Genomic DNA, 27,622 nt, shown 5'->3' with positions numbered 1-27,622 from the left:
TTTTTTTTTTTTTTTTAACATTTGCTCTTTTCCTGTGTTGATTTTTCCCTTATGGTAGTGGTACCATTTTTGGATGTGTAATGTTTATATAAGAAAACAAAAAGCTGATGTATAGCCCTGTATACAGTGTAGATACTATTTTTGTAAAAAAACAAAAAAATCCCCAAGGCTAAATTAATGAACAAGAGTACTGAATGTTTCATCATTAAAAATTTATTGTATTTCTTGTGCATTAATCTGACCATAATTTCCCTGTATATTATGTTCATGTAGCTGAGTTTGTAATTTTTGTTAACTAGATCAAGTTGTCAGCATTTGTTGGTATAAGTGAACATCACAGTTATCCTGAGTTGAGTTTAAGCCAAATATATGCATAGTAAAGTGTCTTCCTATTAATGGAAGATGGTGATTTTTAGGGTATGTGTTAATTTCAGTTTTTGTATGTTTAACTTTTATTAAATAAAGTGTTTTTAAAATCTCCAAAAAAAAAAAAAAATAAAAAAAATAAAAGATGCCCTTCGTCATCATGGTTAATGCTTTTTGATTGGCATCTTTTGTTCATTCTATATTTCTAGCCTTTCTAAATTACTGGTTTTGAGATCTGTGTATAACATATTGTTGGGCCTTGCTTTGTGACTCAGATTGAAACTCCTATTCTTATAATAGGTGAGTATGATCCATTGATGTATATTGATAAGACTAACGTTTTGTCTTAGCTCTATCATAGTATTTTATAAATATGTATATTTGCTGTGTTTCTTTTTCTCTGAGATACTAATTCTTTGCTGCTTAATTTAAACAATTTTTTTTGTTGTTGTTTAAGAGGTGTTTTTTCCCCCTAGCAATTGTCTTTTTAATGTATTTAAAAACTTAGAAAAATGCTCTTAGTCCCTTTTTAATGCTTTAATCTTTCACTCTCACATTTCTGTTTTTGTGGATATCCTTTAATCCCCATCTTTTGCCTAAGTAACAACATGACTTCATTTTCCTTTCTTTTCTGCCAGTTTTTAGTTGTGTTTTTTACTTTTTATTTTTTATAATGTTCTTGTGTTAGCTGTCTTCCATCCACACCTGCCACTTGTGATTTTGTCTTAAATCTACACTTAAATTTTTTAAATGCTCATCATCAATATTTTTTGCTGAAGTTTTTCCACTCATCTCTTGGCTTATCAAAAGGTTCCTTAAGAAAGGGCTCATGGGTGCAGAATTCCTTTAATAGGTGCTTTTTTTCTCTTTTTTCTTTTCTTTTCCTATAGTCTTGGTACTTAAAGGACAGTTTAGTTGGGTATAAATTCCTTAGTTTACAATTTTTACTTCCTGATTTTCTTTTTTTGTTTTTTTATAAAATGCTATTTCATTATTGTCTTCCTTTGTGTGTTTTATGAAAATTCTTTTATTTTTTTAATAAAAATTTTTTTATTTACATTCAAGTTGGTTAACTTATAGTTTATTATTAGGTTCTTGGTGGAGTTTAGTGATTCATCAATTGCATATAATACCCAATGCTCATTACAAGAGTCCTCCTTAATGCCCATCACCCATTTAGCCCATTCCCCACCCACCTCCCCTCCAGCAACCCTCACTTTGTTCCCTATAGTTAAGATTCTCTTGGGGCGTGTGAGTGGCTCAGTTCCTTAAGTGTCTGCCTTTGGCTCAGGTCATAATCCTGGGGTCCTGGAATTGAGCTCCATTATCGGGCTCCCTGCTCAGTGGAGAGCCTGCTTCTTCTCTTTCTGCCACTCCACCTGCTTGTGCCTGCTTGCTCTCTCTCAAATGAGTAAATAAAATCTTAAAAAAAAAAAAAGTCTCTTATGGTTTGCCTCTCTCTCTGATTTCACCTTATTTTATTTTTCCTTCCTTTCTCCTATGTTCATCTGTTTTGTTTCTTAAATCCCACATATGAGTGAAATCATATGGTATTTGTCTTTCTCTGACTTATTTTGCTTAGCATAATACCCTCTAGTTCCATCCATGTCATTGCAAATGGCACGATTTCATTCTTTTTGATGGCAGAGTGATATTCCATTCTGTATATATATCACATCTTCTTATCCATTCATCTCTTGATGGACATCTGGGCTCTTTCCATTTTTTGGCAGTTGTGGATATCTCTGTTCCAAACATTGGGGTTCATGTGTCCCTTTGAATCACTATTTTTATATCCTTTGGATAAATACCTAGTAGTGCAATTGCTGGGTCATGGGTATTTCTATTTTTAACTTTTGAGGAATCTCCATGCTGTTTTCCAGAGTGGCTGCATCAGTTTGCCTTGTTTGCACTTGTAAATTGTGATCCTGTAGACCTTGATGACTTTTTAACTTAGAAACTTAACAGTTGTAGTAGGAAATGCCCTGGAGTTTGTTTGTTTTTTGGATGGCTAATTTTCCCAGATACCCAATGGGCTCTTTCATTTTTGTAGATTCAAGACTTTTTTTCTTTATAATTTTAAGTAATGTATTGTTTGTTTTTCTTCTAATATGTGAACTTTTTCTTTGCCTGTCTTCCATTTCTACTACTTTCTCTTTGGTCTTTGTACTTCTTACTTTATATCCCTTTTATTCTCTATTGTGGTTCCCTGAATTTCCTTAATACCCTTTAGAAGATACTCATTTGAGTCTGTTTTCTCTTGGGTGTTTTATAATTTATTCTTCCTGTCTGAAATGATAGCCATTTTTTCCATGATCTCTTCTCAGTTTAGTCCATTTTCTTCTCACCTTTCTTTTATTTGTCCATGTCTGTTCTTAGTTTTGGGATTCTGACCCAAGGTGACTTTGTATCCCCAAGTTCTTGTTTGAATATATTTCTTCCATTTGGAGTGTTGTCAGCTAATTTTCTTGTGCTTCATGGTAGTTTTGTTGCAGGGAATTTTCCTCTGTTAATGTGTGTTAGATTTTTTGACACTCCCCCCCGCCCCCCCCCCCCCATATACCTTCATACGAATTTGTTCATGTTTTTCTGTTTTCTTTTTATGGGTTTGGGGTGTTTTATAGAATTCCTAGCTCATTGGCTCCCTCTTCTGTCAGCATAGCAGATCCAAATACTTGAGTGGATTATTGTTTTGACAGTAGGAGAAAGTTGTTCTCAGAATTTTGACTGTCTTGTGGGATTCTGAATTTTCCCTTTATGCTTCTTTCTCCCTTCACTATCCAGTAGCCAAAGGGCATTTCTCTCTTCCTTTTGTCTTATTTCTCCCAAAGAAGCTGGAGGTCTCAAATACTGCTCCTGCAAATTGTCTGCTTTTAAACTCTCTTCCCTCTAGTCCATGCTCTCATCTCTTGGATACTTTTTGAGTATTTTGAAACTTAGGGTGGACATAGTCTTTTTTAGAAGATAGTTGTAGATCAATCTTAGGATCATCACTAACCCCCTTGTCTCTTCATAGTTCTTCAACAGCCTGCTTTTGCTTGCAACAAAGCCTTGTGGCAGAGCAGGGGTCAGGCAGGAGCCTGGGAGATCCATTGCTGGGATTTGGTGTTTTTCTTATTTTTATTTACAGTTGTTGTGAATTTTGGGCCATTTCTGTCTTCCAGGTTATCCTGAGGGTATGATTTGTATGAGTTTTGTTTGTTCTTCTGGTTTTTCTAGTTTGTTTTTGGAGGAAATAAGGAGAAATGGGGACTTAAGTAACTACCATTGTCTCTAGCAATCCAGGAGTTCCTAAAGCTAGAAGTTTTAAAAGTACATTTGTTTATTTTCTTGGGGGTTTCTTTTTGTGTTTTGATGTCTTATTACCTCATTTAATATACACAGTTGTGTAGATAACATTTTATTTCCATTTTACAGGTGGAAAAATTGAGGCCCAGCAAGATTTAATGACTTGAGAGAGATTTACCCAGTTAGCATGTGGTAGAGTTGGTAATCAGATCTCAAGTCCTATGATGCCCAGCTCTTGCTCTTTTTTTCTTTTTTTTCTTTCTCTTTTTACTACATCGTGCTATCTCTTTAGGCGCTTGAACTTACAAAGCCTAACACATATTATTGAATATTAATATAAACTATCAATTTGTTCATCTGTTCCTTGTGTCTTCTCTTATCCTGTTGCCCTCTTAAAATTGTTAGTAGCCACTTCTCCACTGGTGGCTACTTCTTGACTTTCAAAGATGCATCCTCCTTGCTCTAAAAGAGATAATGTACGTATGTTAAGTGCTGTCTCAAGGGAAACTGAACAGGTGTCATTTTTGTTTTTATAGTCTACCCTGTTTTTTTTTTAATAGTCTACCCTCCACTCTACCTTTCCCCGAAACATACCATCATTTCCCCCTTAGCCCACTTTCACTTATGGGCGGACCAGCGCACATTCATTGTGCTTTCAATGTCCACCTCCGAGTTGTAACTATTCCTGTGCTGAGACTGTAAAAACCCCTAGCTTCATGTAAATGATAGCCCCTAGTAGCAGAGTTGGCAATAGCTTTTGGCAGCCTCCTTTCAGGAGTAGGGTATTATATTGTCTGTAGTTTCCTTTAAAGTAATTTAATCTGCACCTTAGGGGTGCTTAGTTAACATTTTTGAAGTACCTTAATCAGGAATCCACACTTCAGGGGTAGTTAGTTAACATTTGAAAGACCCTAATCAAGATTATATACTCCAGGGGCAACCAGTGCATCAGAGACTGCTCTCTCAATCTGTACCAGTGGGTGCATTAATTAGAATAAAAGATGTTAGAGGTAATTTTTCATTGGTAAAACGAATGGTATTTAAGATAAATAGTTGACCAGGTATCTCCACTGAGACATGAATGGAAGATAAGGATTTGATGAGGCCAGAAGCATACGTAGGTCTAGAGCTTGATTTGGTCCTGTGCTTGTAGCCCTTGGTGGGGGATTTGTCAGCTCATCTGGCCAGTGGTTGCATGTGAAGTCTCTGTAACACCCCATGGGCTAGACCTTGCCCGCCTTGGCCTGCTTCTCCACACCGAGGTCGTTGGACACATCCTCTGGCTCCACTCCTTTTTTTCTATTTCTTGTCCACAGAGGTGTTACTCTCAATTTTGAACCAGACTATTTCTTCATAACTTCTTAGTTTCTATTTTGTGTATAACTGTGTTTTGGGATTGGCTATCTCAACTATGAATTTATAGTGCCATTTTGACCAGAATTATTGTTAAGTGATCACTTTCTTATTTTCTATTTGAGAGTATTGTCACTCTTCTGAGGCCAGATTCCCGTCTGTGGGGGCAGCATTGTAGATATGTAATTCTCTTGGTACTTTATTGGGTTAATTAGGCCTGGTGATTTTTTTTGAAGTCTCCTTTTATACTGAATACTGTTCAATAGTGACACAGTTCTCCTGTTATATAGACATAGTGTTCTTGAATACAACATGTAAATGAAGTTATGTATGTAGGTCGAAATCAGATATATCATATTTACAGACTTTAGTTACCGTGCATAGTATAAAGCATGACATTTACCAGGAGTTTCTATGGTAAATGCTACCGTTATCTCTTACAATTTAACATGCATAAATGTTAAGTTAAATAATGAAGCTTATTCATGACAAAGTTAAAGTGTATCACCAGGTTTCTTGTGCAGATTTGATGACGTGTGTATATAGCCATGGTGTGTGTTACTAATATTTTCTTACCAAATGTACCAAGAAAAGAAAGCAGTTATGGACTGGTCTATGTTGCTTCCTGTACTCACTGGGAAACAAAAGGTAGTTTTCTTTTATAGAACACTTACCTGCTTAAATGGATTTTTCACTTTATCTGTTATTTTTTTTAAATGGGCTATCTATAATCTAGGTGCACATAATTAGCTATAGGCCATGGAGCCAGAGATGTATAGATTTACTCTAAGTTGATATAATCATGGAATTGTGGAGCTTGAAGGGACTGGAGATACCATCTAGTTAATTGTTTCATGAGTCCCAAAGTGTCTTAGTTAAACCTTCATGAATCCATGCTTAGCCTCAAACCATAGACACGATTTATATCCATTTAGGCATGTATACCTACACATCCATATCTTCCTCCTTCCTTCCCTGTCTATGCATGTAATAAGGAACAATTGGGGCCAATAGGATTTTAGTAGTAATAATGGGGAAGAACATGAAAATCTTAATATTTAGCACTGTCCTGCCAGTGACGGTCTTCAAAACAAGGTTCAAGAAATCCTCATTTGATAAGTATCTTCAGAGCAAAAAGATAAGAGAGAACTGGGTGAGAGAGTACAGTATTTCTAATTATAAAGTGTTCTAAAACCTGCACGGTGAGTACTATATCATTATAGATACAAGGGAATGATTTGGTGTTTAGTTGTTTGGAAGTATGTACATTTTGTTCTAATTGTGGTGTGAGGCCCTTACTGAATTTCAGCTACATTATTTTTGTACAAGACTTTTTCCATAAAGCACCAATAATTCTATCTGACCTTACAGGTTTTTGAAATTATTGGACTAGTCTTCATGGTTGATTATATTATCCTTTTAAATTGCCTTTTAATTTTCAGCTGATGTAAGTGAAATAGATAATATAAATTAATTAATATTGGATCTGTTCAGTGTTTATGCTCTAGGAGATTTCAGGAGACAAACAGAAAGATAAGGTTCTAAACAAATGTGCCATTTGGGGCTGTGGCATTTTATTATTCATACCTTGCTTTTATTTGTTATTTTTTAATAGGCTCTCTATCATATTAGTGCAAATATAAGTAGCTATATGCCACACCATCTAGGGGCTCATGGATTTAACTATGTTTATCTCCTCACCAATCACTCTTTCCGTAGATGCTTGCGACACACAGGTGGCCCTTTGCTTGTGTCTGTTTGTGACTCATATGTGCTCTTTTGTGAAGATCATTTTCTCTCAGTTAAATTTCTATTACTTTTTTCCCTGCCTGAAGCTCTGCTTATAGTTGTGCTTCATTGCTTCTCCCCCCACCCCACCCCCACCCCCTAACATGCTGAATTTAGATGGCTCCTTGGCTGCTAAGTATTTCTCTCTTCTTGTTGCTGGGATTTGGGATTTGTTTTGCAGGATGGAGGAATTCTATGGCCTGAGGGGTCTAGTTCTTAATGAATAAAATAAAACCAGTAACTAAAATGTCTATTCTTGGAATGTCACATTTGGAAATATCAGTGCCTTTTGTTTTTGATTTTTTTTTATTATTTTAACATTTTTTATTATGATAAAATATACATAATGAAAAATTTACCATTTTAACCATTTTAATTATACAATTCAGTGGCATGATTTTTTTTTTTTTTTTTTTGGCCATCAAAATTGTCATCTTCAGAGGCTTAAGCCACCTTGGTTCTACTCTCACTTTACTAGTATTAAACTTTTTTAAATGGAATACCATGTCATCAAATGTCTTCCATGCCGCAAAGAAGATCCTAGGAATTTGGTCATTCTTCTGGCTTTTACTCACTTTTGCTTTATTCTATCTTAAGCCAACCATTTTTAAAATGAGATAGTTATTTTGGGGTATTTTGGGGCACGTATTTGTGTGTATGTGCATTAGTTTGAAGGGAAGGCCTATGGTTTTCAGTAGATAACAGAGGTCTCAGATCCTCATCCCTGCCTTTCCCCAGCTCCTCAGTGGGAGATAAGAACCACTGTGCTAGGCTGTCTTCTTCCAAAATCAGGTGCTTGTGATGAAAGCTGTAGGCTATAGATGTACAGAGACTTTTGACATATAAAATTACTTCTCAGAAAACTAACATGGATTAGCAAGACCTATTTTCAGTAGAGTGTGTTATGGTAGACCTGTGTTTAAAGAAAAGTAGAAGGTGGTTCTTTTGTATTTATGAAAAGTCTTCATTACTCTTTTCCTCAGTCTTGTCTCACGTTGCACATGCTGTTCTTCATTTTTCTTCATTGCTTGTCGTTTGTTTTAACTAATTTACCTTGTTTAACTTATCTCTTTTTATCAAGTTACTTATCTTTTCTAACTATTAAATAAGAGTTTTGTGACTGTGGTCTGGCTCTTTAGAATTCTCCTGCAGCACCCAAGTATGGCATTTTATCAACAGTGAATGCTTAATAAATGTCATGAACTGACTGGCTCATTGTAGAAGTGGCTGTCTGTGGAAAACTTTCTGTGATTTGCTTGTTTTTAATGGCTTCCACCTCTTATTTTAACTGATGGATATGATTTAAGGAATATAAGTGTTACTTTGTGATTCTTAGTCACTATGTAAATATAATTTAATCAAATTTAATTGAAAAATCTTCTCTAATTCCTTTAAGGGAGTTATCAAAGCTATGATCCCATTTATTCAACCCATTCTGTTTTTGAATCTTGTAATGGAACCTTTTTCTTTTCTTTTTTTTTTACAGTAAGGGAGATTAACCTGCAGGATATCAAGGAGGATTTGGAATCGGATCCAGAGGAGAACAGCACCCTTTTTATGGGCATCCTCATCAAGGGACTGGCCAAACTGAAGAAGATTCCAGAGACCGTTAAGGCAATCAAAGAACGCTTGGAGCAGGAGCTACAGCAAATTGTGAAGAGGTCTACAACCCAGGTGGCAGACAGTGGCTATCAGAGGGGAGAGAACCTCACTGTGGAGAACCAACCAAGGTAAATGGGCATGCAGTTTGTTGTTTTGAGAATTCTACGTTTTCTAGGATGGGGAATAGGTGAACAACTTCTGTTGATGTTATTTCTTGAACTTGGGCTACTAGAGCCCATATGAACTCAGATTGCTGAAAATAGCTGAATAGGCATAATTCAGCTGGTTTTTGATATAGTTGAGAAGTTTTCAAGCATATTGTTCATACTCAAATAAAAAAATGTAGTTATTGAATATTAAGTACTAAGCATATTCAAGGCATTTATGTATAGTATCTCATTTAATTCTCACCACCACTTTATGAGCTCCTTATTAGTATCTACATTTTACAATTAGGGAAACTGGGGCTCAGAAACTAGTAATTAGTTCAAGGTCACAGAAAAAGTGGCTGGCCTTGGAGTTGAATGCATCTCTGTGGTCTTTCCTCTGTCCTATGCTTTCTTCTTTAATGTGTGGTGATAATTGCCAATAAGGCAAATAGGTTTCAGGAATTCCTATATCTATTTAAAATAGCTAATAGGATTTGGATTTCATAATTCTTGTTTTATAAGGGGAAACTGAAATTGTACTACAGTTCTAACTCTGTCTTGACTCATACACTGAGAGATCATGTCTGCCAAACCAGAGTTCCGGGCATAATAGACTAATATCACTTGACCATGGGATAAGATACTTGAAATTGAGGCTTTTCTAGAAAATCCAAGATATACTCTACACAGGTCTCTGTTCTCTCCCCACCCCCTTCTCTGCTGTTCCCCCCGCCCAACCCTCCATGTTTACCAGGGATTTGTCACAGTGGGGTGGGGGGAAAGAAACCAGTGGAAACTGCAATTTCATGTGAGAACAGAGGGCAAAGTGGAGCAGGTCTTCTCAGTTGCTCAAATAATGTAAGTTCCTGGGAGATGCCAGACAGTGTGTAGAAGGGATCATAATATTGTGGACCTGTTGCTAAGGGAATTCTACTGTTTGTACGTAGGACTTAAAAGTTTTTTTTTTTTTTTTTTAAAGCAAATAACAAATTTAAGGAGAAAGAATAGCTTACTTAGAATTCCTCAGACTTTATATACTTTGGAAAAATTAATGTGTTCTATTTGTATTTTCTATATTCTTTGATATATCTAAATAACATTGATTTTGATTATACTTTAAAACTCTTCAAAAATTAATTCCCTTGAAAACTTCATTCAAAAGTGCAGTTGGTATGGGGCGCCTGGGTGGCTCAGTCAGTTGAGTGTCTGGCTCTTGGTTTTGACTCAGGTCGTGATTTCATGGGTGATGGAATCGAGACCTGTGTCGGCCTCTGCACTCAACGGGGAGTCTGCCTGAGGGGTCTCTCCCTCTGCCCTTCCCCTCACTCTCTCTAGGTCTCTCTCTTTCTCTCAAACAAATAGTGTTTAAAAAAAAAATGCAGTTGGTGAAGAAACCATCTTCCACCCATCTCCTGCCATAGATCATTTCAAAGCACATGTTTTGATGGGTTTTGGAGTCAAGCAGACCTGATTTTGAATGCCAGCTCTATAATCTGAAGAAAATAATCCTATCTTAGAGGATTGCTTGCACCAGGTGAGGTCATGATTAGAGTTTAGTAGAGTAGCGCCAGTAAGAACTATTACATGCCTACGTATATATGAACACACATGTTTATTTATTCTTGCTTCCTTCCTGAACTTCCATGTTCTTTGATCACTCACATTGTGATCCAGAGAGGCTGGGGAATGGTTCTAAATTGAACTTTGCTTTTCTTCTTTCTTTGCCTGGTGCCTGGATTTCCGTGAAGACCTTTTGCCTCCTTACTAATGAACACTCCAGAATTCTGGCTTGCTATTTGCCCTGTGCTGCAAGTCCCTAGGTGAATACACTGAACTTTCATAGGGAAATAACATGACTATAGTGTATATTGGAAATAAAACTAAAGGGCACGGATCAATAACTTTTCTGCAAATCTCATTACAGTACCCTTAAAAAGCAATGTGTCTTTCATAGGATTTTGACTCTTTCCTCTTCTTTTCCCTAAGCCCCTTCCAGAATTCACAACTGGAAATTACAGCTGTAGAAGCAGAAATTCAGCATACTGCCCCAGGAAATAATAAATGTTTCTCTGTGAGGAATGAGTTAGCAGAAGGGTTTTTCCCCCACTCTTTAAGTTTTTTTTGTTGTTGTCAGTATTTAGAGCTTTTGTAGGAAGGATATATTGGACACTGGCAAGTGAACATGCTGCTTCTCTTGGTTTCATGTGTATAACATGATCCCATTTTATAAAATGTACAAATCTGAAAAATTGGGCCCAAACTATTAACAGATAAAGTAGTCCAGAGAAAGCAAATATTTGGGGTGAACCACTCTTCTTGAAGATCAAAGATTAAAGTCTTGGGCTGTGATTCCAAATGACTGATAATTTTGAGCTAGTCTGTGGTGGCACTGTGCTTTCAAATGCCTTAAAACTCACAAATTAATGACCTTGGAAATGTCATTCAAAAGTGATTGGCATTGTTGCTTCTAGAGGCTGAAAATTTTAGAAGGGATATTGTCAGATTATCCCTTGAAGCTTGCATGGTATTTTGTGTTCATCAAACTGTACTGGGATGTGTTAGTGGCATTTATTTTAGAAAGAAGTCAAGTCATAATACTTCATATTATTTACCACTCAAGGAATCTTATGCTGAAAGAATCTGTTTTTCTTAAAGTTGGAGTGTAGGCAAAAAGAACTATAAATCCTTTTTTTCCCCAATATGCACATTCTTTCCCTCACCCCCCAGTGAAATAACCTCTTCTAAATCATTAGCATGTAAATGCTACTCTGAGGCAAGATACCAGTACTGTAACTTTCCTTAAAAGTTTCATTGTTCAACATCATCTTACTAAATATATTCTGGTTGTGATGCATTGCAAGCCTGTTTTCATTTGTCCTTATGTAAAGAGAATTAATGTGGTGTGCTATTTTGCTAGAAAAGAAGGAACCAGGCTAGTAAATTGTCATGCTTCACTTCCTGCAGAGCCAGAATACTCTCACAGCCAGTTTTTAAAAATCACTTTGGTGACCCACTTATTTTGACATCGCCCCCCCCACTCCCCCGGCTCCCAACTATCTGTTGTCTATAGGAGAGATAGTCTTTCTTTTCATTCATAATCTATGAAGTGTCTATAAACCTCTGCTTACTATTAAAGAAAAATATTCAAATACTGTTGCCAACTCAGGATAAACTTGAGAGCAACATGTACTTTACTAATCTCCCAGAACCTCCTGCTACCCATAATTTCCTCAGGAAGACAGGCAGTGTTTTCAGTTTCAGATGGCTCATGTGGTCCGCAGTCTGGGCAGCTCTTTACCAATTTCTTCATCTCCTGCTGCCTAATGACTGCTTCTTTCCCAAAATCTAGCTCATGAGCACTTCATAGCAATTTTTGTTCCAAGAAGCTGGAAGAAGTTCTTTAATAATTAACAAATAGGAAAAGCACGAGGAAGAGGTAAGAGAAATAAAATCCTCTCCAGGTGCAGTATCAAGAATATGGAGGAGAGAAAGACATGAGAAAAGACAGTGATTGGCAGGTGGGAGGCACCTCTTCCATCTGTTTGAAAATGGGCCCCTTTAAATGTAGAGGCAGCAAATCATTGCAAGGGGGAGGTGCTGGAGGGCTGCTCAGCTTTGGTAAAAATGCTGGTCTTGAAAAGGGCAGAAGGGATTGAATGAGTTGAAACCATGGCTGCTATGGAAACCCTTTTTCCTTTTGGAAAGAGATCATTTTGCCATGTTTCTTCATCTTGGTTAGGAATGACGGAAGATTAAGTGTCTGATCTAAAAGGCAGAGAACATTACATGTTCTGTGCCCACTGGGATATTAAAGATTTGTGGAAAACACAAGAAAGAAATATGCTTTAATGCCAAAAGTAGTTGTGTTTGGATAATGTAGATTTTTCCTCCCTTTCTATTTTGTAACTGTTATTAAGGTCTAGTGAAAAATAAATTCATTATTTAAGAATTCAAATACCGAAGTTATTTTAATAGAAGAAATCATTGAAAATGAAAATGCCTAATGGGGGTAACAGTGTGGAAAAATGTAATTAATACCTGTTTGGAGACCAACAGGGTCTTGACCATTAGATTACTTTCTATGATATATGTGTGTGTTTGGTTATCTTCTAACTGCTCTTAGAATGGAAGCCTTGAAAGTGAATGAGTTTGCCTTGCTCAGCACCCTATCTCCAGAATGTAGCACAATGCCCACCTGACCCAATATTTGTTGAGTGAAAGAATGAATTCCCAGATATGTTGAATATCTACCATGGACCAGACACTGGGCTGAAACGCCAAAGAAATAAGGCATAGTCCCTGTCCTTAGAGAGTTTAAAGTCCAGAGAGGAAGAAAGGCATTAATCAAAGAACTTTTCAATATTAGTTTATTATGCTATTCTTTTTCCTTTTTAAAATTTGAAATTTTCAATAATACAGGGTTCAGATAATGTTTATTTCCTTTTCAGTTAACTATCTACTTTTCTGGTATGGTTTTTTTTTTTTTATTGATTTGTAGGAACTCTTTATCTATTAAGAAAATTAGTTCTTTGGGATTTATTTTATAATTTCCCCCTCACTTTTTCTCTTTTGACTTTGTTTATGGTCTATGGTCATACCACCCCGAACGCGCTCGATCTCATCTGATCCTAGAAGCTAGTAAGCAGAGTTGGGCTTGCTTAGTACTTGGATGGGAGACTTTGTTAAGATGTCTGGCCATGTAGGCATTATTATTATATATTACAGTTTTTGTTTTTATGAGGCTGTATTATCAAGCTTTCTTTCATAGCTTCTGAGTTTTGTGTCAAACTTAGGTCTTCCTTACTCTTAGACTATACATAAAATTTCTCAACTTTTTTCTTGTATTTATATAGTCCCATTTTTAATATTTATGTCTTTGATACATCTGGAATCTGAAGGAGTGGACACACCACTTTTAAACAGATGTAACACTTACTGAACTGTATTATAATGGGCTGTATGCCCCTTTCATTTCTGCCTCCTATGTATCTGCCATGTAATTGATTGTCAGTGTTAGCTGAATGCTTGCTGAATAATTCTAACGCTGAATCATTTACTTTATAGTCATGGGTTTTTTTTTCAAGGTTGGTATTTGCCTCATTTCCTAAAACTTTTTTTTTTTGGCTGGTAGGTTTGTAGAAATGATTGAATTACTGCTTTAAAAGTCAAAAAAAAAAAAACAAAAACCAAAACACTTTTAAGAATATTTTTGAAACTCTGAGTCCAGAACTTGGAATGAGGGCATACTGATATAATAGGGTATTCTTAGAAAGTGGTTCTGTCTATGAGGAAGTCTAAAGGCTTAGTCCCCAAGATTAGTTTTGTAGTACAAATGCAGTGTCTGTGAAAAGACAAATAAATGAAACACTTCTCATGGGTTTTTTTTAGACCTGTTGCTAGAGTCAGGCATATGAGTCTTTTTCAAATAAGTAGCATTTCCTTTCATTTTTTCCTTTTTCTATTAGTTACTCTTCTCCTAAGTCTCTGAAATGTAGGATTTTGTGGGATTGGTCATTTTATTGGACAGAAAAGTCATTTAAGAGCAGCTTTGAAGCAAGGTCAAGCATTTGTCCTCGTGGCTTCTTGTAGCCATTCCCAAGCACTGCATGTAGCGCCTGGACATGCTTGGAATCAGGGAGGGCCTTGATGTAATTTAGATGAGTAGTTAATTCGAATCAAAGCAAGCGGGAAGCAAGTAAATTTAACTTCAGTGATTATGATATCATTTGATTAAATCTCTACTTTTGATTACACATATCAGTGAGAACATGCTTTAAATATACTCAGCTGTTAAATACTGAAGGGTGTGAATAGGATGAACCAACGACTTACAGAAGAAATTCCACTGTTCTTCAACTAGAACATATCCCCTGCAGCTTTTTTGCAATATTTTTAGAACAAATGAAAGGAGTTAATTCTTTACATGTGGGACTTAATATACCAATTGTTAACTAAAACATAAAATTTATTACCATGGAAGGTAGTACTGGTTCCAAATCTATGTATGTTCTAGTAAGGCTTAATAAATAAATTGGTAATAGCTTCATAACATATCAGGTGAATTAGTAATGTTAGTAATGTTCTTTACTCTTTTGTAAGCATGAAATTGGACAGCTGTCTTTGTGACTGTGTATTGTTCTTGAGTTATAGTCTTCAGAGAAAGGGTGTTTGGCTAAATGGGACAGGTCTTAATATTAGATTGCTTATATCTTTATTTACATTTGTCAGGGTGAAAAAAAAAAAAAACCCAACAAAACCTGCTTTTGAATTCTCTTGTTTTGCATGCTATTGCAGGTTCGAGTTAGAGATCATACGAGTTAAAGGAATGGCAGATTAAAATCTATTTCATGGTGTATTGATAACAATTAGGTGTGAGCCTTCATGCTACATCGGGGCCCCCTTCTCTATTTGGCAAATAGTGGTAGCTGCCTTAGGTCTTATTTTCTGTGCACTTGTTGGTGTTAGACGAAAGGTATTCCATATTCAAACTGACATTAGGTCTTCCATTGCAAAAACACAAAACACTTGTGTCAAGTGACAGTCTTCCCTTGCTGATGTTTAGGGTCATATCAGATGGGATTAAAGCATCGTCATGTGTATCTTAGGCTGTATTTCGTACCTTAGGGCCTTGTCTAACTCCTGGCCCATTTCATTATTATGGTCTCTAATCAGACTGGACTATGAGTTTGCAAGAGGGGGTTTAACTGTGTTTTTGCAGCCTGATCTAGGGCTGGGCACGTATTAAATGCCCAAGAAGTTTAATGATTGAATAAGAAAAAGATGCTAAGAAGATAATTTTTTAATAAGAGGAAGTGAATTTTTAAAAAAATCTCTGCACTGCTTACAGGAGTGGGGTCTAAAGATCAGCAGCACCAATGCTATTTGGAAGTTAGAAATGGAGGAGTGATTAAATTAGAATCTCTGGGTGCAGTGCCTGCAGGGGTCTATGCCTTAGGTAATTCTCATGCATGTCAAAGTTTGACACACTCTTTGTATCATCACAGACATCGCAGAGTTTTCTACTTTTGTAGTATTTATGCTTTGCAGAGTGGTCATCTGGTATCTCACCTGAGTGAGCCTCACTATTTGCCTCATCACAGGTAGGGGCATTTATTCTTAATCCCAGATGTACTCAGGGAAATGTGAAAGCCGAAATAATTTGACAGTTCACAAAGCTTGGTGGTGGTGGAATTAAGAGTGGAAGTAGTCTCTTTCCATCATACAAGTTTGCCTTCTGTCTTCTATAAAGATGACGCTCCTAATTCCTTTTCCTGGGCCTGATTTTGTTTCTCCACCAGAGAAAGGCATTATTTGTACTGACGTATCCGTTCTCCCACCCAAACCCCCCATTGTGATCAATGACAGGCCTCTCAGAGATGGCTGGACACGTTAAGAAGTGTGATCAGCGGGATGCCTGGGTGGCTCAGCCAGTTAAGCATCTGCTTTCAGCTCAGGTCATGATCCCACGGTCCCGGGATCGAGTCCCGCATTGGGCTCCCTGCTCAGCCGAGAGCCTGCTTCTCCCTCTCCCTCTGCTGCTCCCCCTGCTTGTGCTCTCTCTATTTCTTTCTCTCTGATATATGAATAAATAAAATATTAAAAAAAAAAAAAAGAAATGTGATCAGCAACCACAGAGTAAATGGATCTTAATTAGCTCACCTGAGAATTAAACTGATGACTTAGATACCCAAGCAGTTCCCCTAGGGACCTGGCACATTCTTGTACTAAAAATACACACCTAACATATTTGGTTATCTCTGAGAAAGGGATTTATGGATAATTTTTCTCATGTTCCACTAATGATGAAATATTATTTTGGAATGAGAGGCGTTTTCCCCCTAGCTTCAGTGAGGTATAATTGACGTACAACATTGCATAAATTTAAGGGGTAGAACATGTTGATAGGACATCCTTATATATTTCAAAAATGATTACCGCCATAGCATTAGCTAACAACTGCATCACATCAATTAATTACCATTTCTTTTTTGTGGTGAGAACTTAAGATGTATTCTTAGCAACTTTCAAGTCTATAATATGATATTAACTATACTCACCATGCTGTACATTGGCTACCCAGAATTTACTCATCTTACAGTTACAAGTTTGTACCGTTTGACCAACTCCCCACTTTCTCCACCCCCAGCCCCTGGCAACCATCATTCTAGTCTGTTTCTTTGAGTTTGCCTTTTTTAGATTCCTTGTATGTGAGAACATACAGTATTTGCTGAACTTACTTCCCTTATCCTGATACCCTCAAGTTTCATCCATGTTGTCACAAATGACAGGATATCCCTCTTTCTCATGGCTAAGTCATATTTCATTGTACGTACATATACATATGTGTATGTATACGCATTCATATACACACACATGCATACCACATCTTTTTTATCCATTTTTTCATTGATGGACACTTAAGTTGTTTTCCCATTTTAGCTGTTGTGAGCAATGCTGCAACAAACATGAGAGCTCAAACGTCTTTTTGAGATCCTGTTTTCATTTCCTTTGGGATATATACCCAGATGTGGGATTGCTGGATCATATGGTAGCTGCATTTTTAATTTGTTGAGGAACCCCCCATACTATTTTTCATAGGGGCTCCACCAGTTAACATTGCCAACCAACAGGGCACAAGGATTCCCTTTTCTCCTTGTCCTTGCCAATATTTGTTTTTCTGTTGTTGTTTGATGATTGGCATTCTACCAGGTGTGAGGTGGTATCTCATTTTGGTTTTGATTTGCATTTCCCTGATGATGAGTGATGCTAAGCACCATTTTGTGTACCTTTTGGTTATTTGTGTATCTTCTTTGGAAAAATGTCTTACTTAGTTCTCTGCCTGTTTTTAAATTGGATTGTTTGTATGTGCCTTTTTGGTGTTGTTCCTGAGTTGTATGAATTCTTTATATAGTTTACATATTAATTCTTTATCAGATATATCGTTTGCAAACATATTTTTTAAAGATTTTATTCATTTGAGAGAGAACGAGAGCATGCCTGCGTGCATGAGCGGGCAGAGGGGCAGAGGACGAAGCAGACTCCCTGCTGAGTGGGGGTTCCCAACTTGGGGCCCGAGCCCAGGACCACGAGATCATGATCTGAGCCGAAGGCAGATGCGTAGCTGACTGAGCCACCCAGGCGCCCCTATCATTTGCAGATATTTTGTTCTGTTCTGTGGGTTGCTTCTCATTTTTTTGGTGGTTTCCTTTGCTGTGCTGAAGCTTTTTAATTTGATGTAGTCCCAATTGTTTGTTTTACTTTTTCTGTATTTGCTTTTGGTGTCAAATCCAAAAAATCATTGCCAAGGCTGATGTCAAGGAGCTTACCTATATTTTCTTCTCAGAGTTTTGTGGTTTCAGGTCTACAGTCGAGTCTTTACCCCACTTAGAGTTGACTTTGGTGTATGGTGTGAGATCATGATCTAGCTTCACTCTTCTCCATGTGGCTTCCAGTATTCCCAGCACCTTCTATTGAGGAGGTTATCCTGGGAAAGGCTTTTCAAAGAATGATGCTAATACTTTAATTAAGAGGAAGAAGGCCTGGGTCTGTTTTCTTTTTTTCCAAAGATTTTATTTATTTGACAGAGAGAGAGATAGCGAGAGCAGGAATACAAGCAGGGGGAGTGGGAGAGGGAGAAGCAGGCTTCCTGCCGAGCAGGGAGCCCGATGTGGGACTTGATCCCGGGACCCTGGGATCATGACCTGAGCTGAAGGCAGATGCTTAATGACTGAGCCACCCAGGCGCCCCTGGGTCTGTTTTCTAATTTTAGTCGCTAGTTTGACATACGTTAGAATTAATTCACTGGAGTCATCTACCGGGAATTCAGGCACTGAGCATGAGAGGCTGACTTATAAGTGGGGAAGCGACACAGGACGAAAAAGCTCCCAGCGCCAGGGCCCACTACAGTGTGCTTTTTATTTTTGTTCTGTTTCTTTCTACGTTGCTAATAGTTTTTTCCTGTTCTTTTCATCGTGCAGATGGAGAATTAGTCAGCATTCCTCAAATAGTAACTTCTTTTTACATGAAGATTGTTATTAATAAGTGGCAAAACTTATCTCTACCTCTTTAAGAGTAGGTATTAGATAACCCTGAAGATTAAATGGGATCTCTGTCCTGGTTGAAATGGAAAATACTCGCTCAGCCAAGCTTATTAGGAAACCGTGTATGTGAGGTGGAGACATGTAAAACGAAGACCATCTTGATACGAAATAATTGATGATCAGTTTCCTTTAATTTTTCACATAAGACCCAAGCTCGGAGGTCAGTGTTTTCTTATCTCTTAGTGGTAGGGAAATAAATAGTCTGTGGTTTTTGCCTTTGTCTGTCAGTGGGAAAATGCAGAATCCTGATATTAAAGTCTCTGCTGAGACTGCAGATAGGAAGTAGTAGAACGGAACAGAACTGATTTTCTACCTCGTGTGTGTCTCTGCTTCGTGACCAAGTAAGGCAGCTCCTTGGCTGCAAACATGAGTTTTCCAGCCAAATGACTAATTCAAGGTTCCCTGGATGTTAAATTTAGATTCAGATAGTTGTATCTCACCTTAAATATTGAACATTTTTCACAGCTTGGTGATACAGCTTTATACCGTAGATACTCCTTGTCCCCTTGTAATGCTTCCTTCACATTTTCTTCTTACGTTTCTTGAGGACGAGACAGACAGGTGTAGCTGCAACTGGGAAGTTAGTAGAGGATCTGGGAAATAAGTAACATTTTACTTATAAGAGGGCTGTTTCCAAAACCTGCCAGGGAATTGGATGTATGTTTAAAGAACAAACACTTTCTTCAACTTGACACTTCTGTGTTCTTGTTTTATTTACCAGGGGTAAAAACTAGTTTACGGTGAGAAGGTAGAGTCCGTAAAGACAGTTTTATTGACACTTTTTCCAGCCTTGGTTTCCTTGGCATTGTACAGTACTGATATCTCTTTGGCCTCTTTTTTTTCCTCCCTCCCTCCCTCCCTTCCTTCCTTCCTTCCTCTCTCTCTCTCTCTCCCCCCCCTCCTTTCCTTTCCTTTTTCCTTTCCTTTCCTTTCCTTTCCTCTTGCCTTTCCTTTCCTTTCCTTTCCTTTCCTTTTTCCTTTTTCCTTTCCTTAGAGCATGCGGAGGGGGAGGGAGAGAGGATCTGAAGCAGACTTCCTGCTAAGCGAGGAGCCCAACGCAGGGCTCCATCTCACGATCCTGAGATCATGACTGGAGCTGAAGTCCAGAGTTGAAGGCTTAAGCAACTGAGCCACTCAGGCACCCCTGGCCTCTTTTTAAAAACGACTTCCTTTTTTCTAATACCCCTTAAAAGGAACATCCTCTAAAATTGAGGCCTTTCTTTGAACCTTATCTGCGTTGTAGTTTCATTGTCTATAAAATGAGGATAAAAGCAGTCCCTTCCTCATAGGGTTGTCCAAAGGTTTAAATGAGATAATTGAAGTAAAGCACTTCCCACAATGCCTGGCATAGAATCAGTGTGGCTGTGTTTGGCAAAGTGGTCTTTGTTACAGTCCTTGTCGCTGTTGTCATCGTCCTCTTTCCCCTCCTACTTCAGCTCTCCTGTTTCAGAGCTCTCTTTCATTATGCCAGCTTTAGCTACCAGCCCCATGCTGAGGACCCCAGGTCAGTGTCTCTGATCCTAGACTTCTAATATTGCCACCACCCTACATTGCTCATTCTTTGACTCATGAACTCAGGCACCCATGAAATTTGACTGTTTTCTCCATTCTGAGCGTTGGGCCTTGTGTTGGAAGAGATGTGTATTACAAGGAGGCATAAACTAAGGGCTCTGCCCTTCCTTTCTGGCCCAGGAGGCCATGTATGTCACTGTTTTGTCACTACACTGTGTCCATTGTGAGCGTCTGTTTTTGGAGGGAGTATGGAATCCCAGAGGAATGAAGGAATTCGCCCTTACTCTGTGAGTTAGGCCTCCGTCGGAGGCCAGATCCCAGATTCAACTAAATCGAAGCGGGAGTCTTACTGGAATGATGCTGCTATATCTTACGGAGTACAAGCTGGTATATCTTACTAACGGAGCTGAAGGAAGGACAGAGATGCAGCTGGGCCATGCAGACATCCGGCACATCTCCTGGGTCTCTCCCCCTTGCCTCTTCCACATGGTAACTGTTAAAGGTACAGAAAACAATTTACTGTTGTTTCAGGTTTGCTTTTTTAGTATACTTCTATCACATTTTGGCATGTATATCTCATCACCTGTGATTAGGAAACTGTGTTTGAAGAAGTTTGTGTCTGAGGAACCTGCGATTTGGAATGTCCTCATGACGTCTCGAAGGCCCCATGATATGCAGCGGAGAGCTGGCTTCAAGTCTGTGGTCCTCAATGGCATACATACTGTCTGGCCATCCCAGGATTACTATTTCCCTTTACCAGCTGTGATGCTGTGTTGCTGTTCGTGCATACTCTTTTGTGGCTCTAGAAATAATCTCTGTGGTACATGTGAGAGAGAGAATGTGTGTTCTTTTTTTCTGAAGGATAGAAATGGCAATTAGTTGAAATTTTAATCTCTGAGGTTCTTAGGCTTCTTTGTATATGAGACTTTTTGTTGAGTTCCGTTTAAGGAGTCTCTAGTACTTTATTAATTCTGTCTGCTCTTTTGTCTTTTAGATCCGTGGTGAAAACCTTGAGCCTAAAATGATTTAAGTGGCTGAGTTAACTGCAATGGAATGTTTTATTTCTTTTATTTATTTAAATTTGTGGTGGGAGTGGGGAATAACTTTAGCGGGGCTTTGTGTGTTTGGGTGACCCTGAGTATGTCTGCAGCTGAAGGCAGACACTTGTTTTCTCAATCTAGTGTCGTGTGGGCAATTGGCGAGTGTCTATGAATATTCATCTTGTTTCAGTTGATTTCTGGTGGCTCTAAATTGGGCCAGACTAGTGTGGATTTATGTTCTATTTATGTGAGTGATTCCCAATCTCTCTTATTCTTTGATGCTTCAGGAGAGAGTTGGCTTACTTTTTCTTTTTTAAGGAGTGCATATGGTATGCCTTTGCAAAGTGTGTGTTTTGACTTTAGTTTCTTTTTCCTTATTAGCCATTCACTCCTCATCCTACGGTGGAGGGGTCAGCTTCCAGTGCTCCTCTGAAATCCTCTAGTCAAGGTCACTGGGACCTGTGAGTTGTACGATTCTCCGTCTTTACCTTCTCTGACCTCAGCGTAGCCTTGACTGTGGATATTCTCTTCTCCTTTGTCTTCTACAATTTTCTTTCCTGGCTTCATTCTTCCTCCCTAGCTACTTCCTAACCATCTTTTCAATGCTGCTCTTTTGGGAAGAGTTGGCTGTGGACCTTGCTTGCCTTACTTACTCTGCATATTATCCCTGAGTGATCTCCTCCTCTCAAATATTTATCATTCTTAAAAATTTCTTTCCAGTGTCAGTCTCTCCCCTGAGCTCCAGATTTGCATATCCAAGTGCTTAAATAAATAACACCTTAAATGTAACCAGATGTAAACCCAACATCTCTCCTTCCAAATTTCTGCCTTCACTTGAATGCTCTCACTCTCAGGAAAGATAACAATCATCTTCAGAGTTGCTCAAGCCAGAAACCCAGACAGAGGGGCCCTGAACTCTCTTCCCTCTACCTGGTTCTGTCCATTTTCTGCTGTGCTCCTTCCAGCAGTTCAGTGAGACCCCTAGAGCAGGTATTAATTAATACTTTGTTTTTATGGATGGGAACACTTAGAGAAGTTGAGATTTTTTTTATTAAAAAACATAGGAATTATTGATGCTCTGAAAGCACGTGAATCTTGATTTCTTACAAGTTACTTATGTTAGTGGAAAGAACAAACCAAAAGGAGTCGACCAAAAGAGAAAAGCTCATGTCCTCCTGTAGTAAGACTCCAAAAGAATCTGCTTTCATAATACTTCACTGTTTGAGACATGAGTTTCCTTTTTCACTGTTTTATATGTTCTCACTACAGGGGAGGTGTTGGGCCCTGCTGTCCTCACTCAGTGCCATAGCTGATGGGTTTCTTTTTAAAATAGACATACTGAGATACAATTCACATACTACACAGTTCATCCATTGAAAGTGTACAATTCAGTGGTTTGTAGTGTATCCACAGGGTTGTGCAACTAGCACCACTGTCTAGTTCCAGAATATTTTTGTCCCCCCCCCCAATTAAACCCCATGTGCATTAGTAGTCAGTTCCCACTCACTTAAGTAACTACGGATATATTTTCTTTCTTTATAATTTGCCTGTTCTGGGTATCTTATATAAATAGAGTCATAAAATATGTATTCTTCTGTGACTTTTCTTATGTAGCACATTTTCAAGGTTCATCCATGTTGTAGCGTGTCCCAGCACTTCATTCCCTTTGATAGCCATAAATAATAATCTGTTGTACAATTATACAACATTATGTTTGTCCATTGATGAGTTAATGACATTTGGATTATTTCCATTTTTACACCTTTACTATTGTAATATTTTACTCTTAGGAATAATGCTGCCATGAGCATCTGTGTACAAGTTTCTGTGCACACATATGTTTTCATTTTTCTTGGGGATATATCTAGGAGTAGAATTCCTGGATTCAGATGGTAACTCTATGTTTCATGTTTTAAAAAAACTGCCGAAGCGGTTTCCAGAGCAGCTGTACCATTTTACATCCCCACCAGTACTGTACTGAGAGTTCCAGTTTTTCTCAACATCCCCAGCAACACCTTTTATCGCTTGCCTATTTGAATACAGCTATCCCGATGGGCTGAAATGGTATCTTGTGTTTTGACTTGAATTTCTCTGATGTTGCATGTCTTTTGTTTGCCTGTTGGTTATTCATATATCTTCTTTGGAGAAATATTTTCAAAACCTTTATCCGTCTTAAAATTTGATTATTCATCTTTTTATTATGAGTTGTAAGAAATCTTTAGATAGGCTAGATACAAATCCTTTGTTAGATAAATGATTTTCAAATATTTTCACCCATTTTGTGGTCTGTCTTTTCACTTTCTTTTTTTTTTTCTTCTTTCTTTTTATTTATTTATTTGACAGAGAGAGAGACCGCAAGAGAGGGGACACAAGCAGGGGGAGTGGGAGAGGGAGAAGCAGGCCTCCCGCCGAGCAGGGAGCCCCGTGTGGGGCTCGATCCCAGGACCCTGGGATCATGACCCAAGCCGAAGGCAGATGCCCAACGACTGAGCCACCCAGGTGCCCTGTCTTTTCACTTTCTTGATGGTATCGTCTGCAGCACAGAAGTCTTTAATTTTGCTGTAAGAACTGTGGCTTTTATTTATATTGCCATGCTTGTGCTGTGTGGTAAGGCAAAGGAGAGTGTCCCTGTCTTTGAAATGGGTCGATGTTTCAAATGTAGGTAGAGCTGCAACCTGACTCTCTCCACTTTCAGCCTGTTTCTTCTCCCTTCTTTCTTCCCTGTGTGGCCTCTCTTACGGCTGTGATGGTCATACGACAACAGGTCTGTCTTGGCCTTGATCGTTCGGGACCGAGGGAAACTGGCAATGTGTCAGCATTTTATCAAACGATTGCTGTTTCCATGACGTTAACAGTTACCACGAATCTCATCCTAAACCTCAATTCCCTGATCCATCTCTTTTCTAAGTAGAGCACTGCCCCTGGTTGCTGAACTGCTCTTGTCCTTGAGTGGCCATCAGGGTGTGCAGTCATGGAGCTTGGTGGTCCTGGAGATGATCAGACAGCAGCCCCCCTCCATTCAGAGGAGCCACTTCTTTTCCAGTGTTTTCTGCTTCATTGCTGGTTTGCAGGCCTGTACCTGGAGCTTCATGCCGTTGGGCAGTTGGACACCAGTGTGCCTCAGGCTTCTGGATGTCTTGGATCAATAAGATTTCAAGAACTGTTAGCATATAGTGTAAGGTTATTTTTAGTTTTGTCAAGTAAGGACATTTGGCAGTGTAATTGCCATCGTGATAGAAAATGAGATATTCCTATCAAGAGAGTGCCAAAAATACCAAATGAATTTACTTTTGTGAAAAGCTGATGTATGTTCCTATTCTTCTTATTCTGCTGTCTATCCCTGAAAAATACCCTGTGGTCTGTGGATCGATATTTGGGAACCATAAGGCTTACATACTTAACTTAAATCTTTATTTGAAAAGTAGAACCTTCACTTAATCAGGAATTTACTCTGTATGATGCCAGATACCAGTTTTATATAGATCATTTCCCTACGCTGAATTAATTGTTTTGGCTGTTAACATTAGACACATCTTCCTCTGTACCCTCTGCTGATATTTGAGAATTTCTCCTGTAACACAGATGAGAAAGAATTGTTTTAGGTATATGTGAGTATAAATATGATTTTACCTTTAAAAGATTAAAAAAAACCCAACCATCATTCCAAAAGTAGAATGGCTCCTATTTACAAATACAATGTTTAATTTCTGGATTATTTGTGTTCTAAACTGGGAGTACTACATAAATTTTTATTGATTCTGTCTCATCTAAATTAAAATGTCAAACAGATATTAGGGTTTTATCATAAGATAGTTATTGGCTGTCACACTGGCACATTAATTATAGTAATTGGGCAGTAAAGTAGCCATAGGAATAGATAATAGGCTATACATTTTGATGAAATTGTAGTTATAACCTCTTATTTATGGTAATAAAATCTTGTTAATTGACATTGCTGACAAGCTCTTTTGCTTTCCTTTTCTACTTTTCAGGTTGGTTTGTGAGTCTACTTAGGAACTCTGAACTGAGAGCTACACAATAAAGGTCACATTCCAGAATTTTCTAGACTCATTCATGGTATACACATTAAATTCAGCAAATATTTGCTGATCATGTTTTAAATGCTCCTAAGTATACAGAGATGTATAAAGCAGTTTCCCACATTGAAAGACTAATACTGAAGAAGGGAGGCAAAACATCTCTATGTAAATACCTGTGACCCACATTTTATTGAGTTACATATATGAGCCACATGTAAGTACCTAACAAGTGGGATAAAATACAAGTTCAGAGGAGGAAAGAATGATTCCAAGCCTAGGTGATCAGTGAAGCTGTAAGGCTCAGTGATAGAGGAATTACTTGGAATTTCTGACATAAAGCTTCGAGCTATCTCTGAAAACACATTTACATTCTAGAGCTATAGCAAGAGGTACGTGGTTAAATGCATCGACATGGAAATCAACTTTTGTTCTAGGCTCAGCTGCCGTGCAACCTCATTTAGTGTCCTTGAGTATATAAAATTGATGAAATAATATGTGTCCAGCATCTCTCACTATGAAAAATGAGATAATGCAGATGCCTAAGCTGTTTCCTGTGGTGAAAGTCAGATTGCTTGGCAGGTGTGTATTTTTTTTTCAGGCAACTTAGGCCATACATCTGAATGGTAGGCACAGCTTTCCATGACCAAAAGGATTAGCATCCTTACCAAAGTGCCCAATTTATTGCTGGGAAATAGCATGTTCTGTGTAACATCAGAACTGTTGTCTGAAAAATTGCCTGAATTTCTCAGAGAAACTGCCTATGTGAATACAGAGTAGTAGTGTGGTGATCGCTGAAATTTGATAAAAAGGAAACATGAGCTGTTACTGCTGGTTTAGGGATGTTACAGCTGGTTTTTAAATTCTTGCATCATCTCCATTTTATAGCAGAGGAAACTGAGCTTTAGACTTCAAAAGTTGCTTCGATCATACAACTGTTGGACATCAATCTGTGGAAATCTGATGCACTGTTTCCATGGTTGATGGTTTTCGTGCAGGCCATTGTAAGCCATCTTCGTGTGCGTGCGTGTGTGGATGTAAATATTATCTGTTTTTTCACCAGGTTGCTTCTAGAACTGCTGGAGTTGCTCTTTGACAAGTTTAATGCTGTAGCCACTGCACACTCCGTGGTCCTGGGGTACCTGCAGGACACAGTTGTGGCTCCCCTTACTCAGCAGGAAGACATCAAATTGTACGATATGGCGGACGTGTGGGTGAAGATCCAAGATGTTCTGCAGGTGAGGTCCTTTTACAAATACGGTGCCATCTTGCTTTGGAATAACAGGTTGGGATGAAAAATCTGCCACCTAAAATATTCCCTTACTCACAAACAGTGAGAAAGCAATGTTGCTAGCTGATGTCATCAACTTATATCATCTTCAAAAAAGACCTTTTAACTTTTTTTTGCCAGGCTTTAAAATTAGGAGATTCTCAGTATGTAGCAATCAAGGATGTACAGTATTTGGCTTTCTGTTGTAACGTACTTGGCTTCACTGGGATTAGTCATATATTAAGGCAATCAATATTAAAATGTTCTTAAACAGTGTTTTATAAACATGTAGCTTAGTTTTATGACCATTTTCCTACAGTCGTCTCTTGCATATATTGGGGTAAATGACAGGTCAAGAGCTTGTTTTGAGAGATGAAAATAACCGTAAGGTATAAATGTATCACTTTGATTTGTTGAAGATCGGAGAAATGTTATTACTCTTTGGTATGATGGTGCAGAGATGGTATTTAGAAATTTTATTATATTTCCTCTCCATGTGCTAGGAAAATATATTTGATTTGGCTAGATGAGAATTGGAAATACGATTAAGAGTTAGCTGAAGCAAATTTGACATAGCCAAATGGAAGTGACTTGGTTAGATAGTACCTACTAATATGAAAAAAATCAAGTATATGTAGGAAATTGAAAAATATAACTGTGTAGGATTGAAATTACTTGCATGGCAAATAGGAGTATTTGCAGGAAAAAATAAATCATGAATGTAAATTGTAGTCATTTTTAAGAGTATAAGGTGTGTCCTGTTGGATTGAATGATGGGTTCTTGGTTATTCATTCATTAGACATTTTTTTTGGTGCAGTGTTTGTACTTTATTGATGGCTCAGTGAAAAGAATATAGGTTGCAACTACATGCCCTGAGTTCCTTTTGCTGCTTTGTCTATTACCATGTGTCCATAGTAGGTGCTTGATGAGTATTTGTCTATTGAATAAAATATCTTTATTGCTTAGAAACTGGTTCTTACACTGAGATACCACCTTACACCAGTTAGAATGGCCAAAATGGACAGGGAAAGAAACAACAAATGTTGGAGAGGTTGTGGAGAAAGGGGAACCCTCTTACACTGTTGGTGGGAATGCAAGTTGGTACAGCCACTTTGG

At 38.1% G+C, this 27,622-nt stretch overlaps 1 protein-coding gene across 1 annotated transcript in view; it reads left to right on the top strand.

Annotated features, from left to right (window-relative positions):
- Positions 1-27,622, top strand: part of EXOC4 (exocyst complex component 4) — a 675,757-nt gene that overhangs the window by 49,554 nt on the left and 598,581 nt on the right. Inside the window, exons 6-7 of the mRNA XM_081800909.1 lie at positions 8,192-8,525; positions 26,299-26,473. Of these exons, the coding sequence (XP_081657035.1) occupies positions 8,192-8,525; positions 26,299-26,473 (509 nt within the window). The remainder of the gene's footprint in view (positions 1-8,191; positions 8,526-26,298; positions 26,474-27,622) is intronic.

This window comes from Leptonychotes weddellii, chromosome 12 (genome assembly GCF_054177405.1).
Source record: "Leptonychotes weddellii isolate Sample4059 chromosome 12, ASM5417740v2, whole genome shotgun sequence".
NCBI lineage: Eukaryota > Metazoa > Chordata > Mammalia > Carnivora > Phocidae > Leptonychotes > Leptonychotes weddellii.
Note: the sequence above shows the minus strand (reverse complement) of the source record. Positions and strands in the feature narration are given on the sequence as shown.